The sequence below is a fragment of the Maniola hyperantus genome, chromosome 24 (assembly GCF_902806685.2).
Source record: "Maniola hyperantus chromosome 24, iAphHyp1.2, whole genome shotgun sequence".
Classification (NCBI taxonomy): domain Eukaryota; kingdom Metazoa; phylum Arthropoda; class Insecta; order Lepidoptera; family Nymphalidae; genus Maniola; species Maniola hyperantus.
Genome location: NC_048559.1, coordinates 4,760,937 through 4,779,007, shown reverse-complemented (window position 1 = coordinate 4,779,007; position 18,071 = coordinate 4,760,937). Strand labels below are relative to the sequence as shown.

General features: G+C 39.1%; 1 protein-coding gene across 2 annotated transcripts in view; it reads right to left on the bottom strand.

The window, feature by feature from the left end:
* Window positions 1-447: 447 nt before the first annotated feature.
* LOC117993408 (cilia- and flagella-associated protein 58-like) overlaps window positions 448-18,071 on the bottom strand; it is a 43,518-nt gene continuing 25,894 nt past the window's right edge. For both annotated transcript variants that reach the window (XM_069506854.1, XM_069506855.1), the window contains 14 exons: window positions 15,993-16,112; window positions 15,514-15,708; window positions 13,057-13,178; window positions 12,232-12,371; window positions 11,176-11,314; window positions 10,490-10,539; window positions 10,139-10,317; window positions 9,306-9,515; window positions 8,414-8,564; window positions 7,814-7,938; window positions 5,918-6,075; window positions 3,348-3,465; window positions 2,674-2,740; window positions 448-2,468 (listed from right to left, as the gene is read on the bottom strand). In XM_069506854.1, coding sequence (XP_069362955.1) covers window positions 2,296-2,468; window positions 2,674-2,740; window positions 3,348-3,465; window positions 5,918-6,075; window positions 7,814-7,938; window positions 8,414-8,564; window positions 9,306-9,515; window positions 10,139-10,317; window positions 10,490-10,539; window positions 11,176-11,314; window positions 12,232-12,371; window positions 13,057-13,178; window positions 15,514-15,708; window positions 15,993-16,112 — 1,947 coding nt within the window. In that variant the 3' untranslated portion in view covers window positions 448-2,295. The remainder of the gene's footprint in view (window positions 2,469-2,673; window positions 2,741-3,347; window positions 3,466-5,917; window positions 6,076-7,813; window positions 7,939-8,413; window positions 8,565-9,305; window positions 9,516-10,138; window positions 10,318-10,489; window positions 10,540-11,175; window positions 11,315-12,231; window positions 12,372-13,056; window positions 13,179-15,513; window positions 15,709-15,992; window positions 16,113-18,071) is intronic.

Below are 18,071 nucleotides of genomic sequence, written 5' to 3'. Positions count from 1 at the left end.
ATAGGTTTTGTTGTATTCAGAAACGCATGGACCGCGATAAACGACGTTTATCTTATACATAACTTTATTGAATTAACAGCGAATGAGAACATTACTGACGAGTTCAGAAACCGGGCATTAAAAAATAAACAAATCGCAGAAACCTTCTCGGAGAAACGCATAAGCGACGCGGTTTGTCTGGTGCTAAAGCACCAGACAAACCTTCAATACTCAATCCGGTTTTATCATCATTTCATTGTCAGTTTGCGGTGACAGCGACCTATGCTTAATGCTATGGGCCGCGTTTACGCACTTACGCGTTTCAGCGAGAGTAGGTACGCGACAGGTCGAGATGGCAATCGGAGACGAAGTGACGTGCGGGTGTAGAAGGCGGACTATACGAAAAATAGATTAGGTATATAAATATTTCGGTTAATCAGTAAAACAAAATTTTCAAATATTTGTAGGTATATATTTGGCATCATTATTTGTATATGTATTATAATAAGTAGGTATAAACTATATCTACTAGGTACAGACAACAAAAACAATATTATTTGTGAGATCTCAATATTGCACAACTTCAAATAGGTACAATTATAATTAGTAATTGCTAAAAAAATCAGTCTTTGGCATTTCCTTAAAAAAGTCAAAAAGTCGTCTATCAAAATTATTAAAGAGAGCAGGTAGGTATCTGTTTTAAGTATAACTAAGAAAATGTTATATATTAATTCAAGCCCTAATTGGAATATTAGCAATGGGCGATTGTTGCGAAAATTGAACAATCGATTGTCGAGTTATTCGTCTTCACAAAAAAACAATCGAATGAAATGAGAGAATCGGTTGTAGGCTAGTTGACACTTTTTTTAAGTTGGTCTTAAATGGTTAATATTTGTCCTATTAGATCAAAAAAATTAACACTATATTTTTTGCGCCCTAAAAACCGTAAAACTTTAATTTAAAAATATATTTTTCTTAGACAGCTGAAAACACTGTCGGGCATGTTTGGCCTATAGATTATCTGTGCTCTGACGTCATCCATTTGTAAACAACAGCATAACCTCCCAAAGTTTAATAAACATGACTTCTATACTAGTTTACATGAAAAATATAGTAAATATCGTTATTGTATCATCCGAGAATGTAAAAACGCATCGATAAAGACCACAGGAAAGTTGTGGATTAGAGTGCCCAGTGAAATAAATATACGTAACACGCGAAGACTTGCTTAAAGGGATCCTATATGACTAACGACTTCAACCCAAATTTATTTTTGCAAAGATCACTTTGTTGTAAGTCTTACTTAATAACTTATTCAATTTATAAAGAGGAAACGATATTTTTTTACGTTTACTATGAGTTTTTAGAAATATATAAAAACTAGCATATGCTCGTGACTTCGCCCGCGTGGACTTCATAAATTTCAAACCCCCATTAACCCACTCAGGGGTGGAATTTCAAAAAATCTTTTCCTAGTGGATACCTTCTCTTTACCTACAAAGAACACACCCACTAAATTTCATGTATCTAGGACCAGCTGTTTAGATGTTTAGGCTGTGCGTTGATATATAAGTTAGTCAGGACTTTAAATTTTATATATATGGATACTACGTTAGTCCCCGCGTGACATAGGGATGACATTTCTTTGTTTACATATTTAATGACGTCACATCATGGCTGACAGCGTTTTCTGCGTTTCAAATAAAAATAAAAACTGTATTTTTTTAAATTGGATTTATATATCCATCCTGCGTTTTTAATAATTGTTATTGATATATTTCGTTGTCTTAAGCAAAATACTATAATAAATAATCATTTATTGGACGAAATTAGATATGAGTCAAGTAGCCTATTGTACTAAAGTCTACGAATATGGATCGCACGGTCTGAAACGAATAAATTGAAAATCTAAATCAATTGCGCAGTTGCATTTCGGATTATTTCTTTGCAAACCCGCGCGCTAAGTAACAATAATAATTGAACAATCGAAAATAACCGATTGTTTGTGCATTTCAATTGCTATGGAACAATAACAACAATCGAATAATTCGATTGTTATTCGATTGAATCGCCCGTCGTTAATTAGAATATATTATTTATTTATGGAAGAGAAACATTAGTAGGTATACGCTCTACGCCTTCTTCACGTCCACGTCGTGCGTATTATTTAGTAGTAAGTAGGTATACATTCTTTAAAGTAAAGTAGAAAAGTCTAAAAATAATGCTAAACTTTTTCGCAGCAAACATTGTAAAATTTCATCATTTCTACATCTCGTCCGATGGGGCCGACGTATCATGTGTGCTGCTGATTGTCTCCTATAACTTGTTTTCGGGCGTGACCGGAGTTGGTACACGCAAACGCCTGGCCTCTTCAGCGTCGAGCGCGCGTTTCATCTCGAAATATTTCTGCTTAGAGGTCGCGAGCTCGCCGTTCACTCGTTCGAGTTCCAAGCGTAGGTCCGTCACCTGACGCTCGCGCATGCTTAGCTCTAGAAATGATAAATAAATAATGGTACTGATTCTGATAGCAACAAGTAGGTAGGTATTTTAACTCTATGGGTCAACTGGTCAAAAGTACGGTCAATCTTTCAAATAAGGACTAGAATCGTACTTTTGACATGACTTTTGTCACAAAGTTAAAATGACGAGTGGGAACTCATTTTTTGTACGCATTAGATAGATGTTTTGTCTTACCTGCAATGAGACATTTCATTTTGACCGTTCTTTGTGCGAGAGCCCTCTGCGTTCTATTTAGTGTTTGCTGGAAAAAAATACTTGAATGAGTTTTTATTAGAAGACAAAAGTAAGGAATATGATTTTTTTTCACGGATATTATGTTTACCCCACTTAACAAAAGTAAATACCTAAGATTGTTATATTATTAAGGCAAAGAATTTCGATTTGCTTCTTATACCTAACTGTTGAGATGTTGATAGGTACTTTTACCACAATTTTAATATCACCTTATTGCCACTTCAACTTTGAAACTTCGAGTTTGTCGGTTATCCTAAAGAGATCTTGGAGCCCCCCAATATGCGCTGAGGATAGCCACCGAGGGGGTTTTTGTACGTAAAAATCCTTTCCTAGGACATCATCGTCATCATCATCATCATCATCATGATCAACCCATCGCCGGCTCACGAGAGAGCATTGGTCTCCTCTCAGAGTGAGAAGGGCTTTGGCCATAGTCTACCACGCTGGCCAAGTGTGGGTTGGCAGACTTCACACACCTTATTGAACATTATGGTGAACTTTTAGGCGATGTTATCATTCACCGTGAAAGCAAGTGGTATTTAATTACTTAAAACCAGGACATCGGGTATCTTAAATTATCCCCTTAACAAAAAAGGTACTAAGTAGGTACTTACTTGAATCTCCGGGCTCGGTTGTAGAGCCAGCATATCCTTGACGGCACCGTACAAATTTTTAGTTTCTTTCAGCTCACGGTCCTTCAAAACCAACATCTCGCTCTGTGCAAGAACTTTCCTGAAATTGTATAATAGGACAAAATATACTTACTCACAAAAAACAATTTCGATTTTATAGAACAATACTCGACAATCGATTGAAACAATCGATCCACCGGCCACCAGTATGTATTGAAAGTTGAAACTACTTACTAGGAAATCAAATTTTATGGAACAGTAGGTACTGAAATTTATTAAGAAATTGTCATAAAAATGGACCCTCACTTTTAAAACTTTATCAAATCTTACAGAATAGTACGGAATCAACAAAGTATTAAATATAGCTATTTATTCTTTGCCTGCAATTAGAATGTCCGTAGTTCAATAAAACTTGAACGAATGGATGGTATAAAACAATAATTAAATTTATTATACACAACAACTTCTAGCGTTTAATATTTGTAGTTCATAAAATAATATTATAGGTTAGATAATAGATTAACTTTTCCAGTTTCCCACGCGAACCGGTTTATAACAATGTACATTATTTTTACCTCGAGCACCTAATTTACGTTAGGACCAGCGCATCAGTCCATTGCACTGTCTATCAAGGTGATATCTAGGTCGATCGAGAAACAGCGTGTGGTAGAACGATTTGCCCTCAGTAGTACCTACTATGGAAACTTAGAATTAAATCCATACTTCCATACTTAATATAATAAATGCGAAAGTGTATCTGTCTGTCTGTCTGCCTGTCTGCCTGTCTGCTAGCCTTTCACGGCCCATCTGTTCAACAGAATAATTCCTCAATCATTTTCGTAAGTAGTTATTCAGAATTACGCACTGCATCCGATCCGAGTCCGTGAAAATACTTACGTTCCTTTTTGTTTTGTATCCAGGGAGCTTAATATAATGACATAATATTATTATTATTATTATTATTATTTATTAGGAACACACACAATACATTAATTTAATGCAAACTACGACACTCATAAACAAACACAGGCTGATAAATCAATATATACTTATATATATATATATATATATATATATATATATATATATATTTATATATTTATATATATATATAATAAAACTGTAACAGGTCAAATTCTGTACATTGAAGATATTTTGAAAATTTTTTTTCGAGGGCACTCTATAATCGATACTGTACCCAAAACTGTAATTTTTTTCATTTTGGTCTGTCGCGCATCACGCTGAAACTACTGAATGGATTCCAATGAAACTTGGTACGATTTGAGGTCATACTATGAGGAAGAATATAGGATACTTTTTATCCCGAAATTTAGCATGGTTCCCGTAGGAGAGGGGATGAAAGTTAAAATATATACTGAGTTGTAATTCATTAACGCGTAGTCCGAATTCATTCATTCTTTTTTTGTTAGAAAGGGGATATTTTAAATAAATATTTCAAGGTCATCGGTTTTTAACCGACTGTCAAAAAGGAGGTGGTTCTTTTTTTTACATCGATTTTTTCGAGGTTTCTGGACCGATTTGCAAATATTTTTTTTAAATCAACAAAAAAGTTTTCGTGGTGGTCACATAAAAAATTCTGGATTCAACTCCTTAATCCTGATGCTGCAGGGTTACTGCCCGCCTGAGTTATCGAGATTCAGGAAGTGTTCATAGTGAATTCATGTTGTAGGTACCAAGCAACGACGTTATTCTCAGACTTCAAGTCTCAACTCCTCAACCCTGATGATGTAGGGTACAGCACTCCTAAACTATAATGTTTCAGGAACTGCGGATGATGCAAAATTATTTTAGGTACCAAGCATAGGCTACATCATTGAACTTCGGATCCTAACTCCTCAATCCTGATGCTGCAAAGTAGGATTAAAAAAAAATTAAAAAATTTGAATCGACTGTTAGGCGGAACGAAGTTCGCAGGGTCAGCTAGTGTATCTATAAAATGTGTACACAGCATTTGCAAAATATCTAGACAAATAAAAAAGAACTTAACTAACTACTTAACTAAAAAAATAACTAAATTACTTAGGAGATGAACCCACCGTAAAATGATAAGAGCTTTTTTTTGAATGCAGTAGCTGAGTCATGAAATATATCGATGCCAGGTATCTTTTTTGATATTTCGTTAAATTTTGCACATATACGCATAATTGGAGCTTGATTTCCTAGATGAGATTTGGTGAAACGTATATGGAAGATTTTTGGGGATTTAAAACTACGGGAGTGTCTATGTGGAACAGATAAGGATATTCGATTGAGAAGGTTACTACATTTAACTTTATTTCGTAATATTTTATGTAGAAAGCACAAGTCAAGTATTTCGCGCCTATTTCGAAGAGAAGTCATGTTAAACTCAGCCAGACGCTGATAATATGTCGTAGATGATCGCTGGTATTCTCACGGAGGATGGATAGAACTCGGATGACGGAAGTGCAGCGCGTAATCGTCGTAACCGTTCTTAGACGTGGACATCAATATCATCTATGTACTGTCTAGTAAGATATAAAAACCTAAAAAAAAAAAAAATGACCACTAACTTTTGCGTCAAGCGCAACTTCTGCGTAAGAGTGACGCTCTCAGGATCGGTCCCCTGCAGCTTCCTCCAGCGGTGCACATTGAGGGGCGTCTCCAGAGCCTGCTCGAGCGCACGCACGCGCAGCCTCTCCCGCCCCAGCTCACGCTCCAAGTTGAACACCTGGCAATCATGTCGATCATTACTCTGTAATACGGGTAGTACCAAATCCGGACTTCCCGACTAGAAGGCCGACGTCTTAGCCACTAGGATGTCACGCGGTTATCCTGTTACCTATAACTTGCCTTCACAACTTCAGCTTTGTAGAGCGTTGCCTCTGTCACTCATGCCTATGTGACGTTTTGTCGATCTCAACGACAGAGACAATGCTCTACAAAACCGCTACCTCTTTCTAAAGGTCGATGTACATTACTTTCTGCCGTGTACTATACGGAAATTGACCGTGGTGCGAATGATTAACGCCACCATTTTTGAAGGGGCAATTTAGAATTTTTAGTAAGTAACTAGCTGATGCCCACGACTTCGTCCGCGTGGAATTAGGCTTTTAAAAATCCCGTGGGAACTCTTTGATTTTCCGGAATAAAAAGTAACCTATATGTCCTTCCCTGGGATATAAGCTAACTCTGTACCTAATTTCATCAAAATCGGTTGAACGGTTGGGCCGTGAAAAGCTAGCAGACAGACAGACAGATAGACAAACAGACAGACAGACACACTTTCGCATTTATAATATTAGTATGGATTTAGGGACAAACTGCCCTTGCGGCAGGTGTGAGTAGTAGGGAACAAGCAGGCTTTAGTAATATCACAGTTTTCAACGTTGTGATAATATCACGCGCCTCAGATTACCGTAAAGGCGGCGCACGCGCAGTCAATCGTGGCCCAGTTCACATTTCACGTTTACGGTTTAACACCCGACAATGACACCATTCATTACTTAATATTATTGTCACCATGACATCCTTGACTATTTACCGATTCATTATTAAGGTATGATTCCGAACCACGCTGCACGCAGCAGTGCTGTCACCAGCTGTCACAGTGCTGTCGCGGCACTACTATTCCAAACTAGGCAGCAATGTCGCGGCAGCAATGTAGCGGAACATTGCTGCCTAGCTCGGAATGTAATCTCATATAAGCTTATAGAGATTGTATGGGGACCAGTAGTGCCGCGACAGCACTGTGACAGCTGGTGACAGCACTGTTGCGGCAGCACTGCTGCGTGCAGCGTGGTTCGGAATCATACCTTTATCACGATCGGTTTTACTACAGCTAACGCTAGAAAAGTCAAAAACATCTTCAACGTCACTACTACCGCAGCTAAACCGCCGCGCCGATGCTGTATAGAAGCAGGCGTTACTCTGCGGAAGTTCATGATATACAAGCAACCAAAAACTTAATCCATACTAATATTATAAATGCGAAAGTGTGTCTGTCTGTCTGCTAGCTTTTCACGGCACATCCGTTTAACCGATTTTGACGAAATTTGGTACATAGATAGCTTGCATCCCGGGGAAGGACATAGTCTACGTTTTATCCCGGAAAATCAAAGAGTTCCCACGGGATTTTTAATAACTTAATTCCACGCGAACGAAGTCGCGGGCATTAGCTAGTTTACTATAATCATAATGCGATATGAAAAGTCACGTAATCATGACAATGTGCGGAATGAGGGTACCGAACGGGCGTGAGCTAACTTTTATGCTAAGCAACTGCCTAAGCTTGGCGATCGGGGGTGTTCGGCTATTAGGCGTCTATAGGTGGTGGTCTGTGGGTTATCCCAATGATAAAGGCTGTTCATGGAATTTTTGCTCCAATGGTACATTCCAGCCAAATAGTGAGCCAGTGTAATCCTATCAGAAGTGATTGCGATCGTCACAGATATATTTTTTAAACCCACCTCCAATCTCAAATCAGTCATATTTTCAATTCCCTTTGACAGCAAGTTCTTCTCTTTGCGCAGGCGGAGTATCTCCAGTCTTAATAAACGGATATCTTCTACCCGCTGTTCATACTGGCGTTCTCCTGTAAAAAACCGGTCAAGTGCGAGTCGGCCTCGCACACGAAGGATTCCGTACCTTCGTACAAATAAATATATTACTTGTGCTACAATACATTGCGACTTGCCAAATTTCATGGTTCTAGGTCAACGGAAAGTAGGTAATAGGTATCCTATAGGTTTTGATACCGCAGACGGGTCTTGATAGACACGACAGACAGACAGACAACGAAGTGATTCTGTACAGGTTCCTTTTTTTTTTTGAGGTACAGAATCCTAAAAATTGATTAAATTATAGAGAACAGCATATAAAATTTCAAATTCAACCTTGGCTTCTTGAATCTTGATCCATTTCCAGGAGTTGTTTTATATGCTGAGGGAGAGTCTCGTGAAAAGAAAATCTAAAACTTTTACTTTTAAACTAAGACTTTTCTTCTTGAATATGAGAGCAAAAGTTTTTTCAGTTTAATAATAATATATCAAGTGAATATGTATACGTACCACGATGTAAAGTGACTTCCAGAATCCGTATCTTCTCATACAGCAATGAAATCTCATCGTTCCTTCGCACTAATTGAGCTCCAACAACATCTCTCTCGTTGATGAGACCTTCCAATTCCTTCACTAGTTTGGCTTTTGCGGTGTCTCCTTCCTGTCAATAGTTAAGACAATATCTAAATAGGTATATAAAAGGAAAAAGGACTGACTAATTGACTAACTGATCTAGCAACGCACAGCTCAAACTACTGGACGGATCGGACTGAAGTTTGGCATGCAGATAGCTATTTAGACGGAGACATCCGCTAAGAAAGGATTTTTGAAAATTTTATCCCTAAGGGGTGAAATAGGGGTTTGAAATTTGTGTACCTAGTCCACGTGGACTAAGACGCGAGCATAAGGTAGTTTATCTATTAAATGATTGATGAACTACTAGCACTACGATCGAATGTGAACCTATTAAAAAGTTTTCTTAATTCTGAACTTATTTACTTATTCTAAGTAGATTAGTAATTCCAAATTAAAACTGGACCAATAAAATGTGAGAGTCATATTGCCAGCGACACAGTCAATTCCATTAAGAAAGAAAACTTTAACCAAAGTCGGAAAAGGGATGGGTGATCGGATTTAGAGGTCCCATAACAGGCCGTATGGGCAAAATCTGCTTCTTTCTGGACTCCGAGGTGGTAGGCCGAGGCGAACGTTGGCGTGATAAATTAGATAAGTTTATAGTTACGTGCCCTGAAGAGGCACGGAATAGAAAATAGTGGAAGGATCGGAGGAGGCCTTTGCCTAGCCGTGGGACAGTACAAGCTGATTTAGATAACAGGCCTCGTCAGTTTATATTCACTATTGTGTATAGTTGTATGTATGCGGAAGGATCTAGAAACCTCACTTGTATGATTCTGTTGAGCCTAGCTTCCTCCTGCCTTAGGGCGGTGATTTCAGCCTTTGCTTCTGACAGCTTCAACAAGCCAGCCTGGATTTCAGTGCGCAGTTGTTCGTTTTTCTTGTTGCATTTTGCAAGTGTGCTTTCACAGAATTTGAGTCCGGTCTCTTTGCCGCTTATATCTTCTTTCAGCTGCTCGATTTGATATGCTAACATCTGAATAGTTTGATAATAATTAATTATTATTATGTAACTTGTAAGCTGAATAGCCTTACCTATTATCAAAAATCAGAGATCAGTAGTCTTCCAGCGCGGCGCGGCGTGGAACTCTAACTCAGTGCATATTACTTTACTCTATGACTCAGTGTCTAATATTTAATGGTAGCCCGGTGGCTATCATTCAATATTTCATCCAAACTCATTTGATATTGATTGGTTCTACATTGCTGCTTTATTATATCAAAATATTTTTCGTAGAAAACCTTCAATGGATTAAAAATAAATGTCAATCGGTTCGGTTAGACACTACTTAGCGAATTAGTAGGTAGGAAACAGTATTGCCCTAGTCAAATTAAAGTAGTTTATGATAAATTAATGAATTTAGCGGAAGATAATATGTAGCTATAGTACGCGACAGATCCAGATGACAATCGGAGTATGAGGGGGGGGGGGGGGGGGTGCATACCCGCACGTCAGCCGTGTTCGCCTGCCAGGTTAGTGTTGGGGCTGTGCGAGTGTGCGGGGCGTTACCTCCCCGATTGGCATCTCGACCTGTCGCGTATACTATAAAGCATGAATACAATAACGACAGCTTTATGTCTGCGAAGCGTTCACTAAACCTTTAGCTTCTGCTTCAGATCCTGTATTTCATCGAGCGCTTCTGTATAGTTCTTATGCAGCATATTCCTCTCAGCGCGGGTGGCGTCGAGGGCGACGGAAAATTTGCGACTCTTTAATGACTCTTCCCGGAGTGCCTTCTTCAAGTCCAATATATCTGCTGTGCGTAGGCGAACTTCCTCTGTAGAAGAGTTTAATAATATTATGGTCATGTATTAATATTGACACTAGGTATGTATTTGACTATTGTATGACCGCTTAAAATAGGCTTATGTCCAGCAAAGTGTGAATTTTGGCTAAAAATTTGATATTTTAATGAAGCGTCTTACAAACGTTTAAGTAATTAAATTTACCTGTGCTTTCATCTATTTTCTCATTCAGAGCTATCGTCTCTTCCAGCATTCTGCAAAAGCATTTACGGTTATTGATATTTTATATAAAGACCAGTGGCCCTACCGCGGTTGTTTGACAGCTACAATGTCACGATCGCAATCATCTCTGATTGGTTAATGCTCGCTCACTATTGGCCACAATGCATTGTTGCTCATTGTTACAACAAGAATCGCACAAATTCAGCCAATCAGAACAATTGAGATTGTAATAATGATTGATGCAGGTTTTAGACAATCGCCCCGCTGAAAACATGTTGATGAAATAAAAATTGGAAAATAAAAAGTTTATATTTCAAACTAGATGATGCCCGCGATTTCGTCAGCGCGGATTTAGGTTTTCAAAAATCCCGTGGTAACTCTTTGATTTCCCGGGATAAAAGTAGCCTATGTCCTTCTCCGGGATGCAAGATATATCTGTACCAAATTTCATCAAAATCGGTTTGGGCCGTGAAAGGCTAGCAGACAGACAGACAGACAGACACACTTTCGCATTTATAATATTAAGTATGGATTTCTGGTCTGGTGGCTTCAGCCGTGGCTAGTTACCACCCTACCGGCAAAGTTGTGCCGCCAAGCGATTTAGCGTTCCGGTACGATGCGTACGTGTTTCTAATGAGCAATGACCTTTACAATGAAGCTCTTATTACCTGTCTTTATCCTTCTCATACTGGCGTATCATAAGCCGTTGCTTATTGATTTGAGCTGCATTCATCTCCAGCTCGTGTTCAAGTTGCTTCCTCCTCGACTCCTGCCGGTTTATTAACTGCAGGTTTTCTAAAGCCTCGTCTGGTAACAAAAAATATTGTCGTGTTATTGTGAACCACCCCTTACAGGTTAGCCGGCTGCAATCATAGACTTCATCATCACTTACTACCAGGCGTGACTGATCATTATAAAGGACTTGTGAAAAGAAAGCATGTATGTAAAAGAAAATGTGTGGTGTTTGGTCCCAAAATGGACCATATAGCCTCAATTGCTCATCCGGTAAAGGAGTGGACTGAAAACCGAAAGGTCGACGACGGTTCAAACCCCGCCCGTTGCACTATTGTCGTACCTAGTCCTAGCACAAGCTTGACGCTTAGTTGGAGAGGTAAAGGGAATAATAGTCATTTAACATGGCTAATATTGTTTTATTAAAAAAAAAAAAAAAAAGTAGCGTTTATAGCATTTAAGCAGCAATGATCTTTCGAGGAACCTAAAGTTATTAACTTCGACAAATTATGTAATTTTTGGTGGAACATAGAATTATTATGTCAGATGTGTGTCCGTCAGACAGACCGACGGACGACAAACGGACAGACAGATAGACAGACATACAGAAAGCCAGGCAGACAATGAAGTGATCGTATAAGGATTTCTTTTTTCCTTTTATTAACAACCCATCATTATTCCAGTACGAAGAAGGAAACACTGCTGCAATGGTCAATTAGGTATATTCAATTATATTCAAGTACACTTGTAAACACACACTTAGTTTATAGCTAGCTTAATTAATCACCTAGTTACTAACTAGTATCTCTCACTTAATTTTTTCTATATGATCGTCCATCTTTTACCCCCCGCTGCGTCCCTCAGACGCCGCTCTAGCTGTCGCTACTACCCTCCCGGGTGACAGATGACAGCTTTTGTGTGTTGCCCACACTTTTGAGGTACGGAACCCTAAAAATGATAAACTAAGTATAATATGAAGTGAATCCACATACTCTGTATCTTCTGCATGTTCTTGGTCATGATATCCTTCTCCCTGTTGAGGTTCTCAATGTCACGCTTGTCAGCTTCCGCTTGCTTGTTGCACAACATTATCTCCCTCTCCATGACGCTCACTTGCTGGCGCAGGTTCTCTCTGACAATTAATAGCTTATCTTAACACAAAATACAGTGTGTATGTGTGTGTAACTTAACACAAAATACAGTGTGTATGTGTGTGTGTGTGTAACTTAACACAAAATACAGTGTGTATGTGTGTGTAACTAACACAAAATACAGTAGGTACTAAGAACATATTTATTATCTAACTAGCTTATGCTCGCGACTTCATCCGCGTGGACTACACAAATTTCAAACCCCTATTTCAGCCCCTTAGGGGTTGAATTTCCAAAAATCCTTTCTTAGCGGATGCCTACGTTATAATAACTACCTGCATGCCAAATTTCAACCCGATCCGTCCAGCAGTTTGAGCTGTGCGTTGATAGATCAGTCAGTCAGTCAGTCAGTCGGTCAGTCAGTCAGTCAGTCACTCTTCTTTTCCTTTTATATATTTAGATGATTTTAAGCTAATTTAGCGGTTTACCGACATTTTTAGTGTATTTTTCTTGACAGCTCGTGAAGTTCCAGCGAAAAAAACAAGAAAGAGGGTAGTTCGCTATTGCCCTTGAAAGCTTCATCTCTCGCAGCACCGCAGTCCCCGTATGTACCCGTTATATACATTAAAATATGATAAAAAGTCACTGATTTGACTGGTTGTCAAATACCGTACTAAGCTTTTTGTTCTTTATTCTTACTCCGTACTTACTCGTATAAAGTCTTACCGATCAGCCACCAGGCCAGCCTTGGCCTGCTCGAGTATCTGATACTTCTTCATCTGTTGCATTTGTTGTTTGGTCAGCTTAGAAATTTCATTGCGGAGTCTATAGCTGTCGTCGACCATGTTCTGTAAGGAATACCTCATGTACCACTTCTCCACAACGCGACTTTTCACCATCAACCTATTAAACTGACCACACAGTCCACACACTATAGAGACGTCAAAAATGTTAGTCAAAGTCAAATGATTTATTCAAAACTACGAACGGGGATGCCCGCAGCTTCGTCCGCGTGGATTTAGGTTTTTAAAAATCCCGTGGGAACTCTTTGATTTTCCGGGATAAAAAGTAGCCTATGTCCTTCCCTGGGATGGAAGCTTAGAAGAGTGAACTAGAGTGAGGTAACTCTCGGTTTGATCCTGAATCGACGATAATATGTTAAATGTTAGGCTATGGGTGACATGAAATCAAAGAAAAATTTGCGATTCATAGGCTACCGAGCGAGAACCTACCTACCTACCTAGGAACATTAGTCGCTTTGATTTCCTAACTGTCGTAAACTGTGCTACTAGGCTATCAGTAGGTACGATGATATTTCAAATGTTTTGCTTTGTATTGAATATTCAATTCATTGCAATTTAAGCGACCGCTTTTTTATCGTTGGCAGGTTTTTACGTGATTATGATCTCATCTGACAGTAAAAGTTGTTCGCACACTATCACAAGAGCTCAAGTGCTGCGCAGGACACTTTTAATATTGAGAAGCGGCCCGAGTGTAACTTTTCTGTTATTTGAACTTATTATCAGTACCTCAGTATCCTTATTATAAATGCGAAAGTGTGTTTGTTTGTTGGTTTGTCTTTCGATCACGCCGCAACAGTGCAACGGATTGACGTGATTTTTTGCATGAGTATAGATAAAGACCTGGAGAGTGACATAGGCTACTTTTTATTCCGGAAAATCAGAGAGTTCCCATTAGATTTTTAAAAACCTAATTCCACGCGGACATAGTCGCGGGCAAAAGCTAGTCCTAATATATAAAACAAAAAAATGTTTATCTTTGTCCGTTGTCGACTCTGAAAATATTCAACTGATGAGCCCCAAACTGGTTTCACTAGCAAATCAATAATGCGAAGATGGTTTTAGACCACTAAAACAATGTATTAGGCACATTCTTAGTGGTAGCCCACGCAGAGTATTCGCTAGTTCAAGATCTCAAGTGTTCGGTCCTTTTCCTGTCCATTAAGGGCACAGTTCACGAAAGTTAGAGAACTTAATATAACAAAACGTCAAGGCTTCGACTTCACTGGCAGGTGTCAAATATTCCTACATTTGACGCTAGGTAACATATGAATCGCTTATTTTTCTTAGATTTCTCGTCACTCATAACCTAATATTTGACATATCGTCGATTCAGGACTAAACTGAGAGTTCCCTCACTCTAGTTCACTCGGATGAGGCCCTTGGCGATAGCTGCAATCCGGCAGTTCGAGACCTCTATACTGTTATCATCCCCATTTCATCGACGCATCCGATGCGTGCGACTCGTTCTGCTGATGTCATTTACACTTGAAGTACTGAAAAAACGCAAGCGGCTCTTGCGGCTTTTGCGACTTTTGTGGATTCATTGTATGCGATCGCCTTTACAATGCAGTTTATTAAGAAGAATCGCGATAACCTTGATATGACATTGCAGTTTATTATGAGACGAACTTAGGTATTTTGGACTGTTAAGTTAATGATTATTACTTATGGGGTCACATTGGCGTGCACTCCATACATACATAAAAGCACTGCCTACCGTAAAGATTTTTATAAACTAGGTACTAAACTAATACACCTGCCCCGGCTGGAGCCTACCTATGGCATAGACAAATATGTATGAATGTGTTATATTAAAATAATTATGAGCCTTCCTCGTGAAATGTTCTGAGAAGTTTAGGTACTAATTAGATCTCATATAAAACCTACTGTATGTGATCTGATACTGGTCATGATTCTGACAAGCTGTGCCATCCCCTGTAACTTCTAAAGTAAGAGAGTGATAAAACTAAAAAAAATATTTCTATGATTTATGCAAACTTCCACCGAAAATTGGTTTGAACGAGATCTAGTAAGTAGTTTTTGATTTATCGTTGCAAAATGTCGATAAAATACGATTGTATTACGGAACCCTCAGTGCACGAGTCTGATTCGCACTTGGCCGGTTTTATCAGACATCTCGCTGGCACTTATAGGCCTTATGGAACTGGAACCCGGGAAATCAAAGAGTTCCCATGGGATTTTTAAAAAACCTAATTCCACGCGGACGTAGTCGAGGGCATCAGCTGCTAGTACCTATCTAATAAAAACGATTAACGACCCAGTTCGCACGTTCGTAATAGCCTAAATGTACCTATAGGCTATAACTATTGACTGATCTTCCGCTCTGATTTGGTATTAACAAACTACAAAAAAACCTCACCTTCAATTCCTTGCTAGTAGTTACAAGATTATGCTTAGTCTTGTCTAATTCTGCGTTGGTGAAGTCAAGTTGCTCCCTCAACTGACTGGCTTTGGTCGAGGCCGTATCTCGCTCCTGTTGTGCTAGGTCCAATTTATGTCCCATTTCACGGAGTTGGCGGTCGCGACGCTCCAGGGTTTTCTCCGCTTTTGAGAGCTAAAAGGTTTAGAATAGAATTTTTGATAAATAATTTTAAATACATATCAAAAATTGCGTAACCGGCAGGAATCGAAACTGCATCTTCTCGGTTCGCGCCCGATGCCTTGACCACTCGGCCACGGTCTCGCTTACTGCCAGTGACGAAATTGGTGATATTTATGTTAACTCAGTACTGAATACTCAGACTTATGTGGTTTTTGAAATGACCGATCAATTACATATTATTAAATTACACGTTGAGTTATGACACGGTAATGTTAATTACCGTGGTTATGACTTACTTTGTCGTTAAGGTTTTTAATGGCATTCCCCCTATTCTCGACTTCAGTCTTCATCGCATTGGACTCGTTCCTCAAATGTTCCACCAGTCTGTTTTGCCGCACCGCATTGTTGTCTGCCTCCTGAAATTTTCCTGATAATTAAAGTAAAAAAAAAGGCTAAATTTTAACAATATATCCCCTTTACAATGTTACGTTATAGTCATCTGTTACTAAGGACGTATGAATGGGCCGCGTGACAACCCCTGGACTAGTGAATACTGTATTACAGTGGGTTGCCTTCTCCAGTCCTACAAACTTAAATAAATGTTATTACAATTTGGTGCGCTAAGGTCGGACATGTTATACCGGTGTCTATTACAAGTGATAGTGGTGTGCATGTATGCGAGTGTGTATGTGTGTGTGTTTGCGTGGGTGCGTGTGTGTGTATGTGTATTATTTGTTGTTTACATGTTTTTAAAGTGACTGACAACTGAAGCGGAGCGGAGCAGACCAATCAGAAAATACATTGAGAACGTAATAATATTAACACGACCGTCATCTGTCAATAATCTGATTGATCTGCGGGACATATCTCCGCTCCGCTCCGCTTGGCTTCAGTGATTGCGGAGAAGTTTGGAGTGATACTAGAGTGTTCATTTGAGCACGAATGTTCACTCGAGGGTTTGATTAATTTCGTTTCATTCTACGTTAATTTTTAATTCATTTTGTGTCCAGAGTCCAGACGTTCCATTTTGAATGAAGGATGCTGAATGAAATACAGAAAAATGAACCATCTGATATCACCTTTAGCGGGGTGTTACTGTGTCCACTGCGAAGCGGAGAGGCGGAGTGACTGCACCACTGAGTTACACTGAGCGATAAAACGTATCTCTTTGTTTGTCGCACTAAAACCACAGAATAATATCTAAAACGCAAATATCGCTAAGGTCGGGTTGGGTGATTTGAAGCCTCCTCTCAGCCTTACGTTGAAAAAAATCGTTTAATTGAATGAAAGAGACTTTAGCTTATTAGAATGTCAAAGACGTCATTAAAGTACACGTAACTGTTAGTAACGGTATAACTTTTTGTTGAAGTTTTAGTTGTTCAAATAAATTGATTCGTTCAAGTTCAAGTGCAACATGAAAGTCTTTAACAATTGATTTCACTGACTGGATCCGTTTTTAAAAGTACCTGGTTTCATTGAGTCATGCTGATAATGAGATATCATATTATTCTAAGATTTCGGGTGACTAAGATATCGCTGTTGATCTATTTATGGACATCATATAACTACGGATATTATTTCAACTAACCTAGAACCGTTTTAGGTTTATTGAATGCCCTAAATATTCTTTTAAAAGTTAGAGGTGACCTCCCGATCAGGGGACCAACGTCTGAACCACTAGGCTAATCGTCTAACTTACAAAACTGTCAGTCCGACTTAATGTGAACAAGACCTTACATTTTATATGACAACGTGTACCGTAGCCGACAAGAAATATTGTACATTGACCTTTAGAATGAAATTTCGGCTTTGTAGAGCGTTTTCTTTGTCACTCATACTCATGTGACGTTTTGTCGGTCTCAACGACAGAGACAACGCTCTACGAAATCTCTTTCTAAAGGTTAATGTACAATATTTTCTGCTGGGTAGTTTACATTAGTACTTATGTCGTGTCGCTCTGGTGAGGCGATGCCTGGATTGTTCGATCATGGTTGCGACTCACTAAACCTCAATAAGTCCTCACTAAACTTTTTCTCCTGCACTTTAAGAATGACATCGCCGGCTCACTACAGAGCACGGGTCTCCTCTCAGAGTTAGACAGTTTTGGCCATAGTCTACCACGCTAGCCATGTGCGGATTAATAGACTTCACCTTTGAGAACTTTATGGAGAACTCTCAGGCATGCAGGTTTCCTCACGATGTTTTTCCTTCACCGTTAAAACAAGTGATATTTAATTACTTAAAACGCACATAACTCCGAAAAGTTAGAGGTGCGTGCCCGGGATCGAACCCCCGACCTCCGATTAGAAGGCGGACGTACTAACCACTAGGCTATCACAGCTTGTTATCGCAACTTTAAGAATTTTTACCTCTAT